The 20,828-nt window shown below is 46.5% G+C and overlaps 1 protein-coding gene across 5 annotated transcripts in view; it reads right to left on the reverse strand.

Annotated features, from left to right (window-relative positions):
* Positions 1–288: 288 nt before the first annotated feature.
* The window catches only part of LOC139046653 (zinc finger protein 625-like), a 272,993-nt gene continuing 252,453 nt past the window's right edge, over positions 289–20,828 (reverse strand). The window contains exons 10-12 of one of the 5 annotated variants that reach the window (XM_070530209.1): positions 18,718–18,868; positions 13,543–13,697; positions 1,841–2,080 (exon numbers count right to left, since the gene is read on the reverse strand). In XM_070530209.1, coding sequence (XP_070386310.1) covers positions 1,929–2,080; positions 13,543–13,697; positions 18,718–18,868 — 458 coding nt within the window. In that variant the 3' untranslated portion in view covers positions 1,841–1,928. Of the gene's footprint in view, positions 2,081–12,079; positions 13,698–18,717; positions 18,869–20,828 lie in introns of those variants that run through there. The other 4 variants (XM_070530206.1, XM_070530208.1, XM_070530207.1 and 1 more) reach the window with 4 other exon arrangements.

Below are 20,828 nucleotides of genomic sequence, written 5' to 3' on the forward strand. Positions count from 1 at the left end.
GTTCCGCGCGTATGCGTCGATCGTCCATTAATTGAGTGACGGTAACGATCGTGAAGTATTCGCTTCATGATTCGTTGAAGATTCTAGCGTAATCGTTGCTTCTTGCATGCCTTTAAGGATGCACAATTGTATTCGTATTGTGCATGTAATTTGATTAAAAAATGTTCGGCTGCAGCATAGAAGGAATGTATAATCGGCGAGAAAGATGGAGTGTTCTGATACACGCAGGCGCGTCATGCACTGTGAGGTAACCTAACATTTTTTTAGCCGGTGAAATGCATTCAGAAAAAATTGTATACTAGTACGCGTGTAAACGTATGGTAAAACACTTGTGAAACCTTTATTGTTATTAGTGCACAGAGCGCTTTGTCACATCAAGCTAAAAAGTTTGTACTGCTGCAACAAGAGAGCAGTGCGACTCGAAACAGACGACTTCCGAGTGGGTAAAACAACTGTTGCTTAAACTTCAAAGGTTCCTCCATAATAGAACATGACTAACCAAAGGTTTTCCTAGTGGGAGATTATATCATATAGTGAAGGTGCTAATGATTTGAATCTAACGTAGTGTGACTATGGTCATCAGTTTGCTATGGTATAGAATAAACATCTGCGGTATGAATGTGTGACTACCGTCATCAGCTGATGTTATGGTATAGAATAAACATCTGCGGTATGAATAGACACGCCAAAGAAAGAACTAAATTTTCAGGCAAATAATTTTCATACGCATATAATATCGCTATACCTACTCGTAAAAAGCATCTACATGTGCTGCCCCTCGAAGGCAACTTGGCCTCTGGACCTCGATTAGTGGAAGTAATTACTTTTTAATTGACAAGAACACAGTGCCTCCTTTTTGAAATGATTCGTAATGACATATATGCCATTCTGTTTACGCTGCAAAATAACTACGAATATGGTTCATTAAAGCTTTTTTGCTGGTGCACTGTCAAAACACCTGCACAAAAGGTTCCCCTTACGAAATGTGGAGTCAACCATCTTTTGTGGACATTTCAACCCCCTAGTTACACAAAGAAAAACTTGCACCACATTAAGGTTCCTCTTGAAATCACTTTGATTTCAAGTTTGAACAACTTAGTTCATGGAACAGTGAGCGCTGGCCAGGACCTGCCGTATTTTCCGACATTGAAGCACCCTGGCGACGACGTCTTGAGACGTAATTCTGAACAACAAGACTGCATCGTTCACATCTTGCCTTCCTTCTGGCACACACTGCCTATCGCGTGTTTCTTTGCCTGCAAAACAACATCCGCACTGCTTACAGTCATGCGGTGTTTTATGCACGTGCCTTTTTCAGCGGTGACGACCAAGATTTGAATTTTTCTGATAGTATGGATCACAGATTTCGCTAACGAAAGCGTTATTTCCTCGTTGCGAGTCTACATGCCTCTTGAGATCATATTTGTTTTTGAGTGATTTAGCACATTTTTGGCATACACGGCGTTTCTACTCTGCGTGAGTGTACTGATGTCTACGCAGATTCTCCGCCCGCGTGAAGGATTTACCGCAAGTTTTGCAAATGTAGCGTTTCTCACCTGTGTGCGTGTGTTTGTGATTATCTAGGTGACCGGACTGCCGGAACGATTTATCACATATTTGGCATTTGTAGGGTCTCTCGCCAGTATGCGTGCGCTTATGGGTGTTTAGCTGATCAGACTGCCTGAATGATTTATCACAGATTGTGCACTTGTAGGGTCTCTCGTCTGTGTGTGTGCGGTAATGTTTAGCTAGATGATCAGCCCGGTGGAAAAGTTTATCACAGATATTGCATTTGTAGGGCCTCTCGTCTGTGTGCGTGCGGTAATGTACAGCTAGATGATGAGCCCGGTGGAAGAGTTTATCACAGGTTTTACATTTGTATTTTTTACCTGTACGGTTGCGGTAATGTTCTACAGACTTAGACACCTTCACAGATGACTGATCACATGCTTTACAAAAGTGGGCCGTGTCACCCGTGTGTTCCTTGGCGTGCCCCTGTAAGGCGTCCCTTGCGCTCGAAACATTGCCACAGACACCACACAACTCTTGATGTTCCCTTCCTCCGGTTGCAGTGGCATTCCTGCAAGTAGACGGAAAAAGGAGCTCAGTATGGCCGACTATATTTACAGGAGGAAACAAAAACTTGTTGCCAATCGAGAGGTTGACAAACTAAACGGCGAGTTAATGGTAAGGCGACTTTCTGAACCTGAGAGCTAACTTGCTGCATTTAGTCTTGGCGCTCGATTTGGGCTCGAGTCGGACATAAATTGGACACTGCTGCTTATGATGGTCTGTGTGGTTAAACTTAAAAATAAGAACGATCTCAGTTCGAGTAGCAAGAAACACAAGAACCAAGCTTTATTTATTGCATAATGTATATAGCTTCTATGAAACAGGTACGTGTGAGAAGAAATGGCTGTCAGTGATGGTTAGTTAAGGAACCTAGCAGGTCTAAATATTGCCATAAAACAGCCACCACAGTGTGGCGGCTGTTCCATAGTGACCAGAGAAGGGTGACCAGAGAAGCACCAGAGAAACAGGAGAAAAGTGCACTTCACGACGGTGGCAATCATAGAGGCATCTCTGATGCTCTTGTGAGGCCTCGAGACGGGTGCGGGCGAGTTGGCGCGCGTGGTCGGCGTGTGCGATCGCGTCGCGGGCGTATTCAGTGGCGGAACGTGTGGCCGAGGGCAGCAAAGTATCCAAGGGCAACGCGGGTTTTCGGCCATATAGGTGACAGAATAATGAATAGCTGGCGGTGTCGTGACGCCATGAATTATACGCGAACGTCACATATGGTAAGTGAAGATCCCAGTCGTGGTGGTCGGTCTCAACGTACTTCGAAAGCATGTCGGGGATGGTCCGGTTGAGGCGCCCCGTGAGGTCGTTGGTCTGTGGGTGGTAGGACGTGCTGAACTTGTGCTTTGTCGAGCAGGAGCGGAGGATGTCGTCGACGACTGCCGACAGAAAGCTGCGGCCACGGTCAGTAATTGGCGCGGAGCACCGTGCACTAAAACGATGTCATAGAGAAGAAAGTCAGCAACGTCGGTAGCGCAACTTCTCTGGATGGCTTTGGTGATTGCGTACCACGTAGCATAATTGGTACCGACGGCGACCCATTTATTTCCGGAGCCCGAGAGAGGAAATGGTCCAAGAAGGTCTAGACCAGCACAGAAAAAGGGGGTCGGGTGGGATGTCGATCGGCTGAAGACATCCAGCTGGAGGTGTGGACGGCTTCTTCCGGCGCTGACAGGGCTCACAAGCGGCAACGTAGCGTCGCACGGAGCGGGCGAGACCCGGCCAAAAGAATCGACGGCCTACACGGTCGTATGTGCGAGAGGCTGAAGCACACAGCTAATGCGACCTTGCCCAGTTCGAAGCGCATGTGGCCATCTTCTCCGTCGGTGGGGTCACCAGTCGTGTGGCTCATGACGTCGATCCAGAGTGCGCGCTTATTGGTGGCTGCTCGTGTGCATCCGCTTCGGAGGAGTAAACGCCCCCTTTTTTTCTAAAGTTGGAGCCGATGATAGAAATGCGGTGGCCAAGTGGTCAAAATTACAGGAGAACTAGGGAGCGACACTACATAATAGAACTCGGTATGGAAATATTAGCACCTTTTCCTAAAGCCTATATATACACAGACAGCAATTTCATTAGGAAAATAAGAGGTGAACATGAGGCAGTATATCACACCTTCAGTGAGCTGCTTGTACAGATCCAGATCGATGTTGAGAATACCACTAAGGAAATAGTTACACACTTTGATGCCCCACGGGTGAACGCAAGATTAGCACACCTCCTGGAAGCCAAACGCTCTCTCCTCGAGAGATCGGGAACACAGACTCAACCGCAGGCTACGGAAAAAGATCGCGCAGCTCAATAAACTCATTCAGGAGCATTGCTCTGAACTTAATTAACAGCAATGGAGAGACGCCTGATTGGCAGCGGATGAAAAAAAATGCGCAATGGAGGCAAATGAATCCTCTTCAAAAATCTTGGACAATGGACAATTCAAATGTAATCAGAGACTAGTCATAGACCGATTAATTATTAAAGAAAAAAATGGAAGGCACCTCAGAGGCCTCCATATGTCGGAAACTAGCCAACAGATACCTTCCAATTGGCCAGAGCCTATAGTTTGCCCCCCCCCCCTTAGTATGAGGGCGCGCCTGCCCCAGAGCGGGACGTGGACGTCCCCTTCTCGGAAGCCGAGATCAGGGAAGTGCTGCACAGCTTGAACTGAAGATGAAGTTCCTCGACGAAGTTACAAACAGGCTTTTAAGAAATTTGGACGACAAAACAATTCAAGCGTTCGTGAAGGAGATAAATCAAGTATGGGAGGAGGGCGGTGTACCAGAGAGTTGGAAGAAAGCCACAGTTGTCCTAATCCCCAAGCCAGGTAAATCGCCCAGCTTAGAGAACCTCCGTCCTATCTCCCTTGCTTCTTGCATTAGCAAAGTAGCGGAACATGCAGTACATCACAGGATATCGAGACATATCAAGCGGAACGAACTGTTCCGGTATAATATGGTTGGTTTCTGGCCCTTGCTTTCGAAGCAGGATGTCATGCTCCTGCTCAATTCAAAGATAAACACTCTCAAAGCAAATATGTAAAAGGGGGGGTCCTCGCATTGGATCTGAGGCCTTCGATACAATTCCACATGACTATATCTTTCAGGAGATATCGGCCTTGAACTTAGGAGTTAAATTCTTTTCCTTCGTTACATCCTTCCTCGAGAGCAGGATGGCTGTCATAAAGTTAAGGCAATCAGTTTCGGAATCTTTCATACTCGAAAGAAGAAGTAGTAGTTTAATGACTGGAAAATGTAGAGAGGTTTTCCGTAAAATGGAGGATCTGGCCTGCTACACTACCAACGGGACGGGAAAGAAGGGAAGAAAAGTGTCACAATGGGGGGTGATAATGGGAGGAACGAGGTGAAGGACACATCGCATAACTGGTATCACAAACGTGAGTCCTGGCCCGTGTCGCCTAAGAAACGTGAAAGAGCATGCATTGTCCCTATCGTATGCCAACTCTGTGGCCATGCGCCTAGCAAGAGGTCCTCCGACAGTGGTCTATTATGTAAATGTCTCAAGGTATTTGCCATTGTCAGTCTCTCGCGCGCACACTAAGGGCACACCATGAGCACATGGTCTATGGTCTCTACAGTTATCTCACCCCTTTTGTTTAATATAGCAATACGCAAGTTGTCGGAAAGCCTTGCAGCAATTCCTTACGTAGGTCATGCAATATATTCTGGCAATATTACAATCTGGTGTCCTGGAGGATCGGAGGCAACGGTCGAACAAGCTCTACAGGAGGCTTTGGATATTACAGAGTCTTTCTTGGAAGGTACGCGACTGGCACTCTCGCCTGGAAAGTCAAAACTTCTGCTGTACGGACAGGCTAGACGAGGTGCTAGGGGATTCGCCCCACTCGATCAGGTGCCCATTAGCATTCGTACCAGACATGGCCCCACCATCCCGAGAGTAGACACTATAAAAATCCTAGGGCTTTCAATAGACTCAAAGGGCTGCAACGCTCAGACTAAGCCTATCTCACCAAGAAAACGGAGAACATTGTCAGATAATTATGAGAATATTCCACAAGAAAGGCGCCATAGGCGAGGATATACTCCTTAAGGCTCACCATGCTTTCCTCGTGAACCATATCATTTACATATTCGCGGCCCTAAACTGGACCAAAACGGGGATAAATTGGACACGCTTATGCGTAAATGTGTCAAGAGTGATGGGCGTTCCAGTCACGGTTAGCACAGAGAAACTCATGACGTTGGGGAGTACACAACACAACTTCGGAGTTAATAGAAGCGCAAAGATCAGCGCAAAATATTAGATTATCAAACTCCAAAGCAGGCAGAAGACTGCTTGATGGGGCACGCCTCCATCCTACCTTCAATAATGGACATACCACGCAACTTGATATTCAAACAAGGGACTCATCTATTGTAGACCCTTCTACAAGAAATATCCACTCCCAACACAATAAATGCCGAAGGTTAGCGAGGGCTAGAACGTCCTTAAAGAACATATCCGGAATGAAGATTTTGCTGACGCGGCGGGATACGCCAGTGTTAACCAGTTTGCCGTTGCAATAGTGAATGACAGGGGAGAACTCCTCTCGGCAACCTCGCTGATGACCTCTTCGGTCGATGTGGCGGAACATGCTGTGTTCAACGATGTTGAACACAGCATGTGTTCAACAACCCGGTCTCTTGCATCGCTGCTAAAGCCTTCACACGAATTGCTCATCGTTAAACTCACCATCAATAAAAATCAAATTTTGAATATGCAATTACATTCAATGTAGAGAGAAGAAACTTACCCAATCTATCAATCTGAATTACTCGCATGGACACCGTCTTCAGGGCCATTTTAAGTTGTAGATGCGAAGTGGCAGACGTGTCGAAGCATTGAGTGTCACATCACCAAGTGATGGAAAACCATCGTCACGTTGTTTAAGACAATGACATGTCACCGCAGGCTTTTACTTCTTGCAATGGATTGTGTAGGCACAGTGGTCGGAGGGGTGGTTTTGCATACCCCGTTTTGCACAGGTAAGCTGGCCCCTGGACCTGTGCGGATCTTGGTCACGTGTTTGACATTAAAAACGCCGTCGCGTGTTGGGAATGCAGGACCATACATTTTCCTAGCATATCTCGCTTCTATTGTCTGTAGGAGAACGTTAGATGGAAAGGTCAATATGAGAAGCACAGTAGGTATTTATTTTTATTTTCACGCGAGCATCACACCGGATGATGAAGCTCCGTATTGAGCACAGAGCCTGAACCACTGATGTTGATGCTGTTTGCGTTATTCACCTTCGGTTATTTTTATTCCTCGAAAAGTTCTGTTCCGGTAAATATCGATAAGATCGGCCTCAGATATTACCCATTGCGTGCTACTCATGGATCAGTGGAATATGACGGCGATTAGATTACTTCCCAATAACGCAAGATTGGTTAGCTCTTCGTACTGCTGTAATAAGGAACCTCGAGCAGGAGGTCTCCACTGACAATTTTTATCACGTTACTAGAGTGCCAGTCAAACAATTGGCAGCAACAAAAGGAGAAAATACTCTAGCTTGGTTTCCAGTTTCCTCGTAGTTTGCTACATGGAAACGGCGGAAAGTATTTCACTCGAGTGAAGGAGTTGGTAAGCCGCCATCGGTGCGTCAACTTATTCGGAGAGTTACGGTGAATTAGTGAAGGAGAAGATGGAGTTCTCATAGCCTTATATTTTGTTTCTATTGCAATGACAGCCACCCAGCACGGAGCCCAACTTTGGGACGTTGCAAAACTTAACATGTAAGAATGCGTACTTGAGCCGTACAAACCAATAGCAAAAGTGGAGGTATTATGATAGAAATTAAGGACGTAAAGAAACTCGAAGAAGGGGAGAGGATAACGCGAACACCGAATTTTTCGGGATGGGTCCCTCGGGGTGCACGAAAAATCCAAGACAATAACTTGGGGTGCCTCCGTCGAGGGGCCTCAGAAGGCTCTGGCACTCAGCATGAGCTCAGTTATTCTAATCGTCTTTCCTTGGGTCACGGCTAAGCCGCACACGATGAGGGAAAGAAGAATCCCACACCCATGTGCCAGAGTCCTTGGGGTCATGGCACACCAGGCACCTGACACCAAATGAGCACCTCTGAAGGCAACCATGTGGAAACTGCAAAATCGTGTATACCCAGCAGAATGGACACTAAACGTCATGATAATCTAATTGAATACTTTTTCTAGTTCTTGAATACTGTAGAGATGCGAGGACTGCTAGGCCTTTGGCTCTTCATAATCCCAGCTTTCCAAGACGTCCTCAGACAATGCTCCCCTTCAGGAACGCTCTACATAATTGGCTGACTAATGAGCATGCATATCTTTAGGCGTTCTTATTTTACACTCTGCGGTATTTTGTGAACATGCGCAATCGCCATGGTTATAATTATTGAAAACGGTATGCTACTCGCCTCTTTATCATATGTCGCACAACTGGAGAGCACATGTCTAGGAACGCTTGCTTCCTTTTAATTTAGGGCACGATTTACTTTACTGACCTGTTCTTTACAGCATGCCTTTATGGTGCTCTAAAGTAACCTAGCCAGTGAGGCCCAAACGACAAGCAATGGTATTGTTCTCTCGTTATATTTAAAAACGTTGATTAGCAAGGAAAGAAGCACTTCCGTGTTTCAGTCTTCAACCTATGGAGTTCTTCCTGAGACGTGAAATGACGTTATATATTTCCGAATTGGCCACCATCATGAAAGTGCGGACGTGGGAAGCCGCGTTGCGCAGCAATTTTTTTTTAAAACGTGAACTCGAGCGGCATCTTCGGCTTTGAGCCCTCACCTGAGGCCACCACAGCAATAACTGCCGGACTATTCTCTATTAAAGTTTCTTCTTTAAAACGTGGAATTCCGCGTGAATGGTAGCTAGAACAATTTTTTTCTTAATATCAACGCCTCCAAATAGCAACGTAACGATCCACATACCCATAAAAAGACACGTTTCCTGCGTTATTATGAGATTGAACATGCTTTCCACATCTCCGTGCGTAGTGCTGGAAACATCAGAAAACCTACGCAACCACCTCGTTGCCGTTGTAGTCTTCCTCCCCCACATTGTCGCTTATATCGCAATGCTGCGACATTTCCTCTTCTGTTTTGTTTCTCTGTAACTTGAAAGGGAGAAAACAAAAACTCAAGGAAAACATGCGAAAATATCGCAGCATAGGGCGAGCATCATCGCATAAGGCTGTAAAACCGAATGTGCGAGCCTGTCAATGGCGCTCACTAGCTGACGGCGCCCATATTACCTTCAATTGTGCTTTGGTCACGGGATCCGGTGCTCATGTTTCGATTGACACAGATAGTACATCTGTGAGCAAAGTAATGCGAGTGAATGCAGATACTGTCCACTTGGATGAGAGGTTTCCCTGTGACTGTCGAACTGAAGTTCCGCTAAGACGGGTTTACCCTTGCATCAGAGCGAAGGCGTGACGATTGCTGCCGCGTCGTGTTGGTGCAGCGTATGGCAGAAGACAGCCACGCATATGACGCCTCAACAAATCGCTTCTTCTGCTGCGGGCGCCTCAAATGGCGTGCGGTTGCGACCAAAACCTCCCACAGAGGAATACGGCATCAATTTTTCTGCAGCCTAAGCTTCCCTCAGTTCCGCTTGTCACTGGCGTTTGCGATATCAGAGCCACGCGCAATGTTATTTTACTCGCGACAAAATTTCCACTAAGAGGTGGTTTAATCGTCGATATTTTCACGTTGAAGTGACAGTGAAAAACACAGTAGCAAGGACCGCGAGTCACGAAATCAATCTTTATTGTGCGAAACTGCTTTCACAAAAGTTACACTCGGGCTGAATGATAGCAGATGGCACATGCTTCAACTGTCGGAAAACTCACCTGCGGCTAAAGCAAGTCTGTTATTTAAAGTGGTCAGTGGAAGTTTTCAGACTAATCGCATGAGCTCAAGCACCTCACAGAATGTTTAACACTATTTTTGTCACGCATGTAATTTGATAACGCAAGGGTCCACTACAACACAGACAAAAGATCAAACGAGTGAGGATGACCCAGCAGGTTCTGATACATGTAAGCATATCATGCGCAAAGCGATAGCTTAACACTTGTCAGGCGGTGAAACACGTTCAGCGGAAGAAGGTAAAAAGCACATGTGTCAATGCGCTCATCTTAAAGAAGTATCGAGCGAAAACAAAAAAGAACATGTACAAAATAACATTAGCAGAGCCACAAAATTATGGTTGGTTAGCTATGGTAAAACCGCGTAAGGCACGGAGCATGGAACGCTTACGGGCATGAGCAGCGCCGCTGTGATGACGTGCTACCTGGCACTATGTGAAAATAGCATGCGCACCGCCGATGAATTTTTCAGTAGAGTTTAAAATAACGTATCTATTGACTCAGTACACGTCGGCTTATAGAGGTGCAAACCCAAACATGGTCGCCGACCTAGTATTCGACGAAGCGTCGTCGAAGACCGTAGCGTTGTCTGACGGTCCTTGGCTGGTGCTTGAAGCGTAGGCGGGCGAGTTGTGATCCACTGAAACAAGAATGTTTCTGCGACGCAAGTGTGTCCTAACACATCTTGTGTTCGACATACGTGCTCGTTCCACTCGTCCATTTCATGTGACCTCCAACTGCCAGGATTTGGGCTCCTCGCTATGCAGTCGTAACTGCCATCGACTGCACGGTTAAGATTCATTCATAACGCAGTATTCGGGTACTGTGCCCACTAAGAGGGTGACTGCGCGGCGACAGCATCCATGTCGGTGGTTCATGGACTTGATTATATCGCAGTGTCGGGTCATGGTTGTATCGCATTGTCCCACTTTCACCTGCCATCGTGGGGTATTCTTCAGGCAGCACATTTTTTTCTTCGGAGCTTCGTCGAAATGGCAGCATGTCGTTCCTTCGTCGTAGAGACTGATCTTGCGTTGGCGGTGGAGAACCTGCGGTCCAAACAGCAACCCCATCTCCATAGGTTTCTGTGTTTAGTTTAGCCGGATATCGACCCACATATCAGTGACGTGTTGGCCCGGTTTACTGTTTGCGCTTCAGTGAGTGGCAGTGGCATGGCGACAGCGATCGGCACAGTCGTCGGAGTCTCCATTCATTTGGAGCCATACAGTCATCAAATTCATGGGGTCATTCATCTTGCTGTGAAAGCAAACAGTTGACGGCAAAATATCGTATCTCAGGGTGAGGGTATGAGCAATATACGTGTCCGGCTTCTCAGTGGCAGCAGAGCGAGCACTCGTCAGGTGCGGGTTCGCAGGGGGACGCAGACTGTTGAAGACAGTGACGTAGGCCATCACTCTAGGCTTCAGATGCAGCAATTCAGGGACTTGGAATGGCTGCTGGATCTCCTCTCAGACGACGTCCGCAATTAAGGCTAGTTGAGGATGCGTCAACGAGAACATCTTAAATGGTTCTTCGCGTGAAACTGGTAAGGTGGTCTTTCGGAGTTCATCGGAGCCTATAGCGTTTGAATTTTTCACCTCGGCAAAAACACCAGGCGACGATGTCGATGAGTGCGCTTTTCTAGGGTCTTTTCAGGGCCCATGGCTTCCGTTAGGAATTTTGTAATGACCTTGGCTGGTTTACGTATCGATCCGGTGTAAACCAATTGCTTCAAACCGAAGATGAGGAAGAACGCTTCGCTCTCGCACATGTGCGTGTCCACGTGGCTGAACTTCGACCCTGAAGATCACGGTGATCTCATTCGGTGTTGACATTCAAATTCGGCCCGCTCCTTAGGCATGGCGCTCGTGAATGTTTGCAGAAATCCACTACGAAGCTGCGAAACCGCAACTCATCACAGATTCAATCTTTAAACATAGCGGTTCTCCCACATGTTTCCGGCCAGTATTCCAGATCTCCAAACGGTGATCCGCTAATGATAGGTAGCTTCCTTGGCTTTTGCAGCTCACGTCACTGCGGGTGACATGGGCATTCACACTGTGGCAGTTGCCTGGGCCATGATCTTGCTAGTCTTCTCGGGCAGACGTTCGTACTCGGGTGGTAGTCGTAGCCTGCGGCTAGCTCGCTTGTCCATGACGACTTTCACGTTATTTTTACGGCTGCTAGAGTTTATTCGGTCACCTCGAAGGACCTCTACGAGATTTCATGTTGTAGTGACAGTGAACGACGCAGTAACAAGAGCGGCGAGTCATTAAACACCCTTTATTGGGCGAACCGGCATCCACAAAAGAAGTTACATTCGCGCAGAAAGATATTGCCGGGCACGTGAGTCGATCGTTGAACAAATGATCTGCGATTAAGTAGCGTCTTATATTGACCCATGATTAGTAGAAGATACCAGCTGAATTCTAGGGGCTCGCGCGCCTTCCCGAAACACGCAACTATATTCGTGTTGCGCATGCAATTTGATTTCAAAGGGCTCGACTGCAAGATATGGAAAAGATAGAATCGATGAGAATATTGCAGAATGTTCTGATACATGCAGGCGCCTCATGCAATGAGCAGTAACTTAAGATTTGTTAGCCCGTGAAATGCACTCAGAGCAAGAAGGTAACACTAACTAAAACTGTATCTCACTCACAGGGATATGTTTGTCACGTCAGGCTAAAAAATTCTACAGCTCTAACTAGAGTGGAGTGAAAGTCGAAAGAGACGACTTCCGAGTGAACAAGAAAGTACACTTTAAAACTGGCAGAGGTTTCACCTCAATAAAACAACAACTAAAATATTCGTATTTGGAGAACCCATATAGTGAAGCTCCAGATGATTTGAGTCTAATATAGCCTAACTGTTGTCATCAGCATGGTAAACAATAAAAATATTCGGTACCAATAGAAGAGCCAAAGAGAGAACCAAAACATTACGTGCATTGAATTGTAAGGCGAAAAATTTCCCATGTTTATGCCTATATACTGCCGTAAAAGCTGTCTCTGAAAGGCAGCAAGGGCTGAGGGCCTAAATTATTGGCAATTTTTTTTTAGTTGACCAGAAAAGAGTGCCTCCTTTTTAAATGGTTCCTCATGACTGGTGCTCTCTTCTATTCACACTAGAGAATAATTAAAATGATGGTCAGGCAAAGCTCATTAATTAGTACATTGTTAAACGCCTACATCAAACTAAACGCGGTGTCAGGGATCTTGTGCGAACGTTTCAACCTTCTAGTTGCACAAAACACACTTGCAGCCCATTAGGGCTTGCCTAAAAATGAGTTTACTGATTCTACTTAGGCGAAGAGCATAGCTCTGCAAAAAGTGAGCTCTAGCCAAGACCTGCAGTATAATTCGACATTCAAGCATCCCAAATTCTGCTGGAGACGACGTTTTGTCTCGTAATTTCTAAAAATCAAGCGGCCTCCTTTACATCTTGCATTTCACTCAGCGGTTTTAAACGTCAAAAGAAGCCCACCCCTCCACACGATGGGCTCGGTTCTTTTATCGCCCCTGTGGGAGACTGTCGGCTGTCATTTTTTCCTGCACGGCTTCAAGGTCACGTTTCTACCAAGGAGGTTAAAGAAAAACCATTAACCTCCTTGGTTTCTACGCAAAACCAATGGGCGATTCACTGCACTTGCGCACTAGTCACACTGTTACGGCGGTCCGCCCGTATGCGTCACGAGATGTGCAACCAGTTTAAATGCATCTCTAAAGAAATCTCCACAGAATTTGCACCTACTATTCTGGCGGAGATAAGCGCCGAGGTTTTCATTATTGGCAAACCGAAATCCGCACTGCTCGTTCTCCTACGGCATTTCACTCTCGTGAATTCTTTGGCGATGTCTTGTGAGAGTTCAGTTGTGCTTAAAATAGAGATAAGATATGTCGCAAACGAAACATCTGTCGTTATTGTGCGATTTGAGATGTATATGAAGTTCCGCTTTGCTTTTGAATGGTTTAGTACATATTTGGCAGATATGGGGTTTCAAACCTGTGTGAATTCGTTGATGCCTCTTGAAATTCGATTTGTGCGCAAACGATTTCTCACATATTTCACATTTGTGTGGTTTCTCACCGGTATGCGTGCGGTAATGTGCAGGTAGATGATCAGCCCTGCTTATGAATTTGTCACATATTCCACATTTGTGTTTCGACTTCACAGACAATTGATTCCATGCCATGACACCGCAGGACTTTTGCTGTTCCATTCCTCCTTTTGCAGTGGCATCCCTGCAAGTACACGGACAAAGTAGCTCAACATGGCCGACTCTTGTTACGGGACGACAAAAATACGCTTTGCCAGTTTAGAGGTTGACAAACTAAATCGTGCGTTAACGGTAAGCCCACTCGCTCAATTGGAGCTCCAAGTTGCTTCATTGATATTTAGCGCTCCATTTGGGCTGTAGATTGGCAGAAATCGAACACTGTTGCTTTTGGTGGTCTGTGAAGTTGAACTTCAAAAGAAAAACTATTTTCGTTCGAGTTGCAATACAGAAGCCTTCCTTTATTTATTACATCATGTATAGCCTACATGAAAAAGGTGCAGGTGAGTAGAAACGTCTGTCAGTGATGGTTAGTTAAAAAGCTAGCCGACCTGAGTATTGTGAATACATCTGCGTCTTCAACACGCTCACAAGGAGTAGTGAGGCAAACGTCCAGAAATATGCACTCGGAAGTGAGACATTCGGCATTGAAAAAGACTTTTGCGTCATCTAAAATACATCTGCGTTTTGCAGCGCAGCTCTGGATGGTCCGTTCCTGCAGTTAGCGTCGGCTGCATAACCGAGCGAACGAGCGCAACAACGAAAGATGAAAGACGCAAGCCTCGAACGACGTGGAGGTGGAGCCCAACGGGATCTGCCCCTTCAGTGGCGTACGCTCCGTAAACAGGTTTCATGCGGACCCGCCCGACCGCTCCTTCCGTACCAGCATCTGGTCTCAGCCAGAACGCTTGTTTCGTATTATCGTCAATTAGCGTTTGCTCTCGCTCGCGCTTTTTTTTCTTTGCTTTGTTCGTATATCTTGGCTTGCGATTGTTTTGCACCCTGCTCGCGCGACGCGAATTGTGTAGTATTTTATGCAAGGCAAGCAGGACCAGCGATTACGCTGGATCGTTCAATCAGTAATTTAACGAAGCCATCACGCTTGATCACTGCTACATGTCTCATTATCTTTGCCTCGGTATATCGCGAAATGAGAACACCTATAAAGCTGCGTGTAAATATTGAATTATGGGCTATAGTATTCGTCGGTGAATTTTTTAGGACGCTTTGTATGCTAAGAAGAGTAAAAAAGTTCGGCAGCATGCTCCACTATTCTAGCACCTGAAAACGAAAGCCTGTTGCACGCATGCTAATGTCTAATGCTGCACGATCGGACGAGTCAGACTTTTTGCAAGACATGATGACCCGCAGTATGAAGTAAACGTTTGGCAATGTAGATCGACCTTCTCAAAGTCATATCCGAGAACCTAATGCAATAGCTGAAGGTGCTTTCATTTTTGTTTTCATTGGCTCTTTCCTTGCGTCGTTCACTCGTTCGTTCGTTCTTTGTTTCTTTCTTTTGTTCATATTCGGCGATTACATGTTTACTTACTTCACGGGTGTGAGTCATCCCTGATGATATTTTTTCTTTGTTTGCTTTTGTTGTGTTTTCCTTTGCTATATTTTGCTTTTTGTATTTCTTTGTTTCAAGACTTCAACCATTGAACTGCACCCATGCTTCGGCCACTGGGCCATCCTTTTCATTAAAGTTCTCTTTTCATTCCTTTTCATTGAAGCTGAGCAAGGGTAACGGGCTGCTAGTCGTTGGAGATTTTCATCCTCCGCATCTGGCCTTGGGATAAGTGGCCTCAAAGAAAAAAGGACAAGATGTGCCCAACGTAGCCTAACAACACCTTCTCACGCTACTGAATAACCCACAGACACGCACGGGCATCGGCAACAGCATCCAGAAACACCAGCCCCGACCTCACATTCGTACACGGACTTAAACAGCATGAGTGGAGCTGCATGGACGAGAATCTGGGTAGCGACCATTATATAGTGCAAACGATCATCCCGCACCAGAAAACAACGCTAAAGAACGGAAAAGCCAAGATCAAGGACTGGCAGTCCTTTCGCAAAGACGAGTGCGCCATTATGGCGACGATAGACAACATAGAAATATAGGTCAGAAGAGTCGTGGAAAGAGCCGAGAAGCACACGAGGGCAATCCAACTGTCGCAAGTCACCCCGCGTGGTCGAACATCACTTACTCCACCTGTGGGAGGTGCGCAGGGGTTTCGCGAAACGCTGGCAGCGTAATAAGTGCAACCGGAAACGCAAATTTCGAATCTCCACACTGATCAAGAAAACGCAAGAGTAGTCTGAACAACTTGAAAGAACGAACTGGCGTGAAATATAAAACAAGCTTCAAGGGACCTTAAACAGAAGGCGCACTTGGGTGGAACTCAAGACTCTCCTATCAAAGAAGGAGAACAAGAACGCCGCAAAACAAAAAGGGCAGAGACTCATACACAACCACCCTGCGAATGAGGAAGACATTGTCAAAGAAGTGAATGATAAGTTCCTCGGTACGAAGCGGAACATAATTGTACATTCGCACTTTGACGAGGATTGAGCCAACCCAAATATAGAACTGGGTCCGCCCTTCACAGAAGCACAAATAGAGAGGGCCTTGAGCAAGCTCACGCGCAACACGGCGCCGGGGTACGGCAGAATAAACAACAAGACACTCCGGAACCTTGATGGACCAACTGTAGACGTGCTCTTAAAATACATCAACGAGTGCTGGGAACACGGTAAAGTACCACCGGAATGGAAACACGGTGAGGAAACCATAATACCTAAAACCAACAAGCCCCTAAGCGTGCTGAACCTTCGACCTATATCCCTCACCTCGTGTGCTGGAAAACTCTACGAGCACATGGTGCACAATCGCATGATCGAACATCTCTAATACAACGGACACGTCCCAAACACCATGTTCGAATTTAGAGCTCACCTGTCCAAGCAAGACGTGCTATTACAGATCAAGGAAAATGTCATCGACAAACTGGACACGCAAAGCAAAAGAGCCATCCTTGCATTTCATGTGAAAGGGGCTTTCGACAACTTGTCACACGAAGGCACACTGCAACACCTCAACGTATATAACTGCGGTGAAAAAATATATAATTACTTCAAAGCTTTTTCTGAAAGAACGGACAGCCACAGTGGCGATAGGAAACTTGCGCTCTGAGAAATTTAACATACCATGAGAGGGAACGCCACAATGCTCCGTCATTTCGCCGATGCTATTCAATCTGGCGATGAGCTCGCTACCTAAGCAACTGAAGCAAATAGAAAGCATTGGTTCCGCAATGTACGCTGACGAGCTCACCATCTGGACTACGGGAGGGTCAACAGAGAAACAGCAAGACGATCTGCAAGAAGCGGTTGACACAACAGAAAAGTACCTGGAAGCATGTGGACGGACGTGCGCACCTGAAAATTCGGAGCTCTTGGTGCTAAGAAAGTGCACAAGAGGCCGACAACCGCAGCAGATACTGGACCCGGTAGTAAAGGTGGGAGGCATCATGATTACGCAGGTTACGACGCTTCGCATCCTAGGACTCCTGATACAAGGATGGAGCAGGGGGAGCAGAGTTGGAAAAAATTCAGCAAGAAGTGCTCACAAATAACCCACTTTACCAAAGGAGTGACGAGGAAAAGTCACGGACTCAAGGAAGAAGACTGCACGAACATGATACAAGCGCTGCTCACGAGCATCGTCACGTAGGGGAAACCATACGCTGACATGAAGAACAGTCAACGTGACAAAGTAAACGCCCTCATCAGAAAATCCTACAAAATTGTCTTGCGCCTTTCCCCCTCCAAGTCTACAGAGAAACTACTCAATATGGGAGTCAACAATACGTGGGAAGAGCTCGTCGAATCTCACAACTTCAAACAGCTGGAGAGACTAAAGCTGACAAAGACGGGAAGAGCCCTGCTTCAAGATCTAGGCTACCAAGTCAAGGATGAGAGGCCCCTACCTCAGCGTATCCCACATGAGAACAGAGACGAGCTACACGTCAGTGCCATTTCCAGAAACATGCATCCCGCGTAAAACAAGGAAAAGATACAGGCGAAAAACAGGCGCTCAAACACATACTCGAACGCACCAACAGCAAAGAAGAAAATGTGAGATACACGACCGCAGCTGCGTACAGAACAAACGACCGATTTGCAATCAGCGTGGTCGACGAGAAGGGCGAACAACTTACACCCACATCCATACTTGCGAAGGACGCGAGCACAGTGGAAGAGCTAGGCATAGGCCTGGTCATTGCAACGCGCAAGAAGACCCTGGTTACCGTTGTGACAGACTCGCAAGAGCAGGCAAAAGGTATGTGAACGGAAGGATCGGAAAGGCAGCACTTCAGACCTTGAAGAACACCGAGATAGAAGCAGCACAAACCCTCTAGACGCTGGGACACGAGTCTCTTGTGGGTAACAAGCGGCGCACGCCGCGGCTCGAGATCATGCAAGCCGAGCCTTCTCCGACACGCAGAGAAGACGGACCAACGACTGTGACGAGAATGATGATCGGATATCCATGAAGCACTCGGATATCTTGACGCACTACAGAAAGCAGGGGCGTCGCTACCCGCCCACGCATGAGGCGATGAGTAGGGAACAAGCGGTAACCTGGAGAAGCCTCCAGGTCACCGCTGCTGCACGAACACTGCTGCACGCCATGTATCCGGGTGCCTACGGAGAGACTGCAAGTACTGCCCCCCGGACACGCCCAACACTTTGCGTCATATGGTGCTGGAGTGCAGGAATAAACGAGAACTACCGCCGCCATTATCACCACCTGGCGATAACATGCAGAAAGAAGCGGATTCAGAGGAAGAGTTGCAATTTTGTTTCTTGAGTTTCTCAAGGTTTACTTAAGCGTGTGAGAAATTGAACGTGTAGTTGCTTGAGTTACAATAATATTGCATTTCATTAAATGGCACAAACTTCAATACTCGTACAGTGTGTACTCAAGCACATTCATCCCCTCCCCCCCCCTTCCAATGTACATAGGCAGAAGATGCTGAGCTAATGGTTCTTGTTTGCGCCGACACGTAATTGTCTGAACAGCAGCTGATATTTGGCATTTAGGTCATGTAATTTCCATCCCTCGCACAAGTACGTCAGTCCAGGGAAATTCTTAGAGAAATTAAGGAATAAAAGAATTCTTACAAAAAATCACTCACCTAGCATCGTTTCGAGAAGTGACACATGCTTCCTCTGTGCCAGTCTGACTCGTACTGGCCACTGCGTAATCGCCACCGCTGCTGTAGACCGGAAGTGTGAAACTAGTGCTTCCGGTTTTGGTCTTCTCTGTATGCCCCGAAATCAGAGGTGCTGATCGAGAAGCAAGAAGAACGGGAAGCAACAGGTTTCTTAGAGCATTGAAGCTACCCTGGCGCATGTATTAGCTGCTCATTCTCACTAATTTGCTCAATAAATGCGAAAGCTTTGCGGAAGACCATTTGATCTCGCTAAGGTAGTTCTGAATTAAGGTACATGTTTTACTTTCAAAATTGCTGTGGCAAAGTCCGTCTTCAGACAGTTTATACCGAAAGGCGGTGAAAGGTTCATGAACTAGAAAATTGTCAGCCGCCTGGACATGTAAAATTCCTAGTGTCGGTTAGGATGAAAAAAAAAACAATGTTTCATGCATTGCAAATCTTTCATTCCGAGAAACCCGAAAAGATTGTCTTTGTACATTCGTGCAGTTGGCTCAGGTTCAGATGCCTATGGTCACGTCAAGGATGGATCCAGGGTCGCGCACAGATTTGTAAAACGTGTTTTTTGTACAAAGAAAATCATCCTGAAAATACAACGCACTGTCGGAATCAACGTGATTCGAAGCATTTGGTAGGTACCTGGCTATGGAGCATTTTTTGGAGTTCCGCGAAGCCTTACGAGACGGACCAGCGTTATCGAGTAAATCCTGTAGTGGAGTGCGTGAAGATGGCAGCAGGATTACCACGTCGACGACGTTCGTATGAGGACAGCGGAAGGACTACCGCAGCCGTCTGACACGAATTTATAGCTGCCAATAATTGGGTTCAGCAGAAGGGCTGAACAGGTATCATCGAGAGAGACGGGTATGTCCACGTAATCTGCGCTACGCATTAGCCTTATAGAACGGTATAAAGTGCTTTGTTATATATTTATCGTATAGTTCACGTTAAAACGATGATACCAATTGTATCAGAAAAATTAAGCCTTCAAATCTGTTCGACCTTGCCCGATCATGAAGTCGGTACCACGTCGCACAGGTTTTACGAAGCATACAAACTTGCACGTAATGCACACAGCATATGTTTCACAGATCTGGGTGCCTCTAGAACGATAGAAGCACGCCAGTGATCACAGTCTAACTTCGTTTGCATTGCGGTCAAGTGGGGAACCGGGCTTTGTGCTCGATGGTAGATGTGCGAGTTCGTCATCGGTGACGCAATGATTGTCCATTTACTGAAACAGCCCCTGACAAGTACCTTCCTTCCCTGCCTCCTTTCTCACTTATCTTCAGCAAAGTGGTTATGGTTAGAAATAAAGTAAAGCCTCTACACCTGCCGTACACATCAAACATTATTGATGCGGCATTCAATGGGGTTCGTCTGTTTCCGACATGGCAAACAGCGCTGCGCATTGAAAAGGTCTGCCTCGTGAGTACCGAGGTTTATGTGCGGCTGATGCTATGACGAAACCTGAAGATCATGGAAAACTTGATGGCTAGAGCCTGAACCTGTCGTTTATAGGTAATTCTTTAGCTTGAAACGGCGAGCTTTTCTTCCTAGGTTAGCTTTACATTTGAACTGCTAGTGCAAAGCCATTAAGTGGTGAGGGGATTGCAGCTGGGTTGACCCCCAGCAGTGAAGCATGGGCACACTCCCTCTGTGTAGAATGACCTTGTACTCTTTTCTTGCGCTGTCAACGACTATAGAAGGAAACAAACAATGCTTTGTAATAAAATTATTTGACGGAAGTGAGAGAAGCTTAGATGAACTGAATAAAGAAAAGGTGCCCGAAGGACATTTCGTCAACCACACCCGATCGTCTATATACGGAGCAGGACACCTCATTTGTCAACAAAGATTTGTTGGCTCGAGGACCACATTACAATTCTGCCACACGGACGAACTTTCTCCGACTCTGTCTGCAATGCACACACAAACACTGAAGCAACGAAGGTACAAGGTAGCGCAGTGGAACACAACTGCAGATTGTAACGGGAGCGTTCTATTGGCTCCCGTGGTGGTGATCATAAAAAAAGTACCTTTTTGTCGCAATATGCTAATGTCAAGCTCATGTA

This window comes from Dermacentor albipictus, unplaced genomic scaffold (genome assembly GCF_038994185.2).
Source record: "Dermacentor albipictus isolate Rhodes 1998 colony unplaced genomic scaffold, USDA_Dalb.pri_finalv2 scaffold_64, whole genome shotgun sequence".
Taxonomy (NCBI): Eukaryota; Metazoa; Arthropoda; class Arachnida; order Ixodida; family Ixodidae; genus Dermacentor; species Dermacentor albipictus.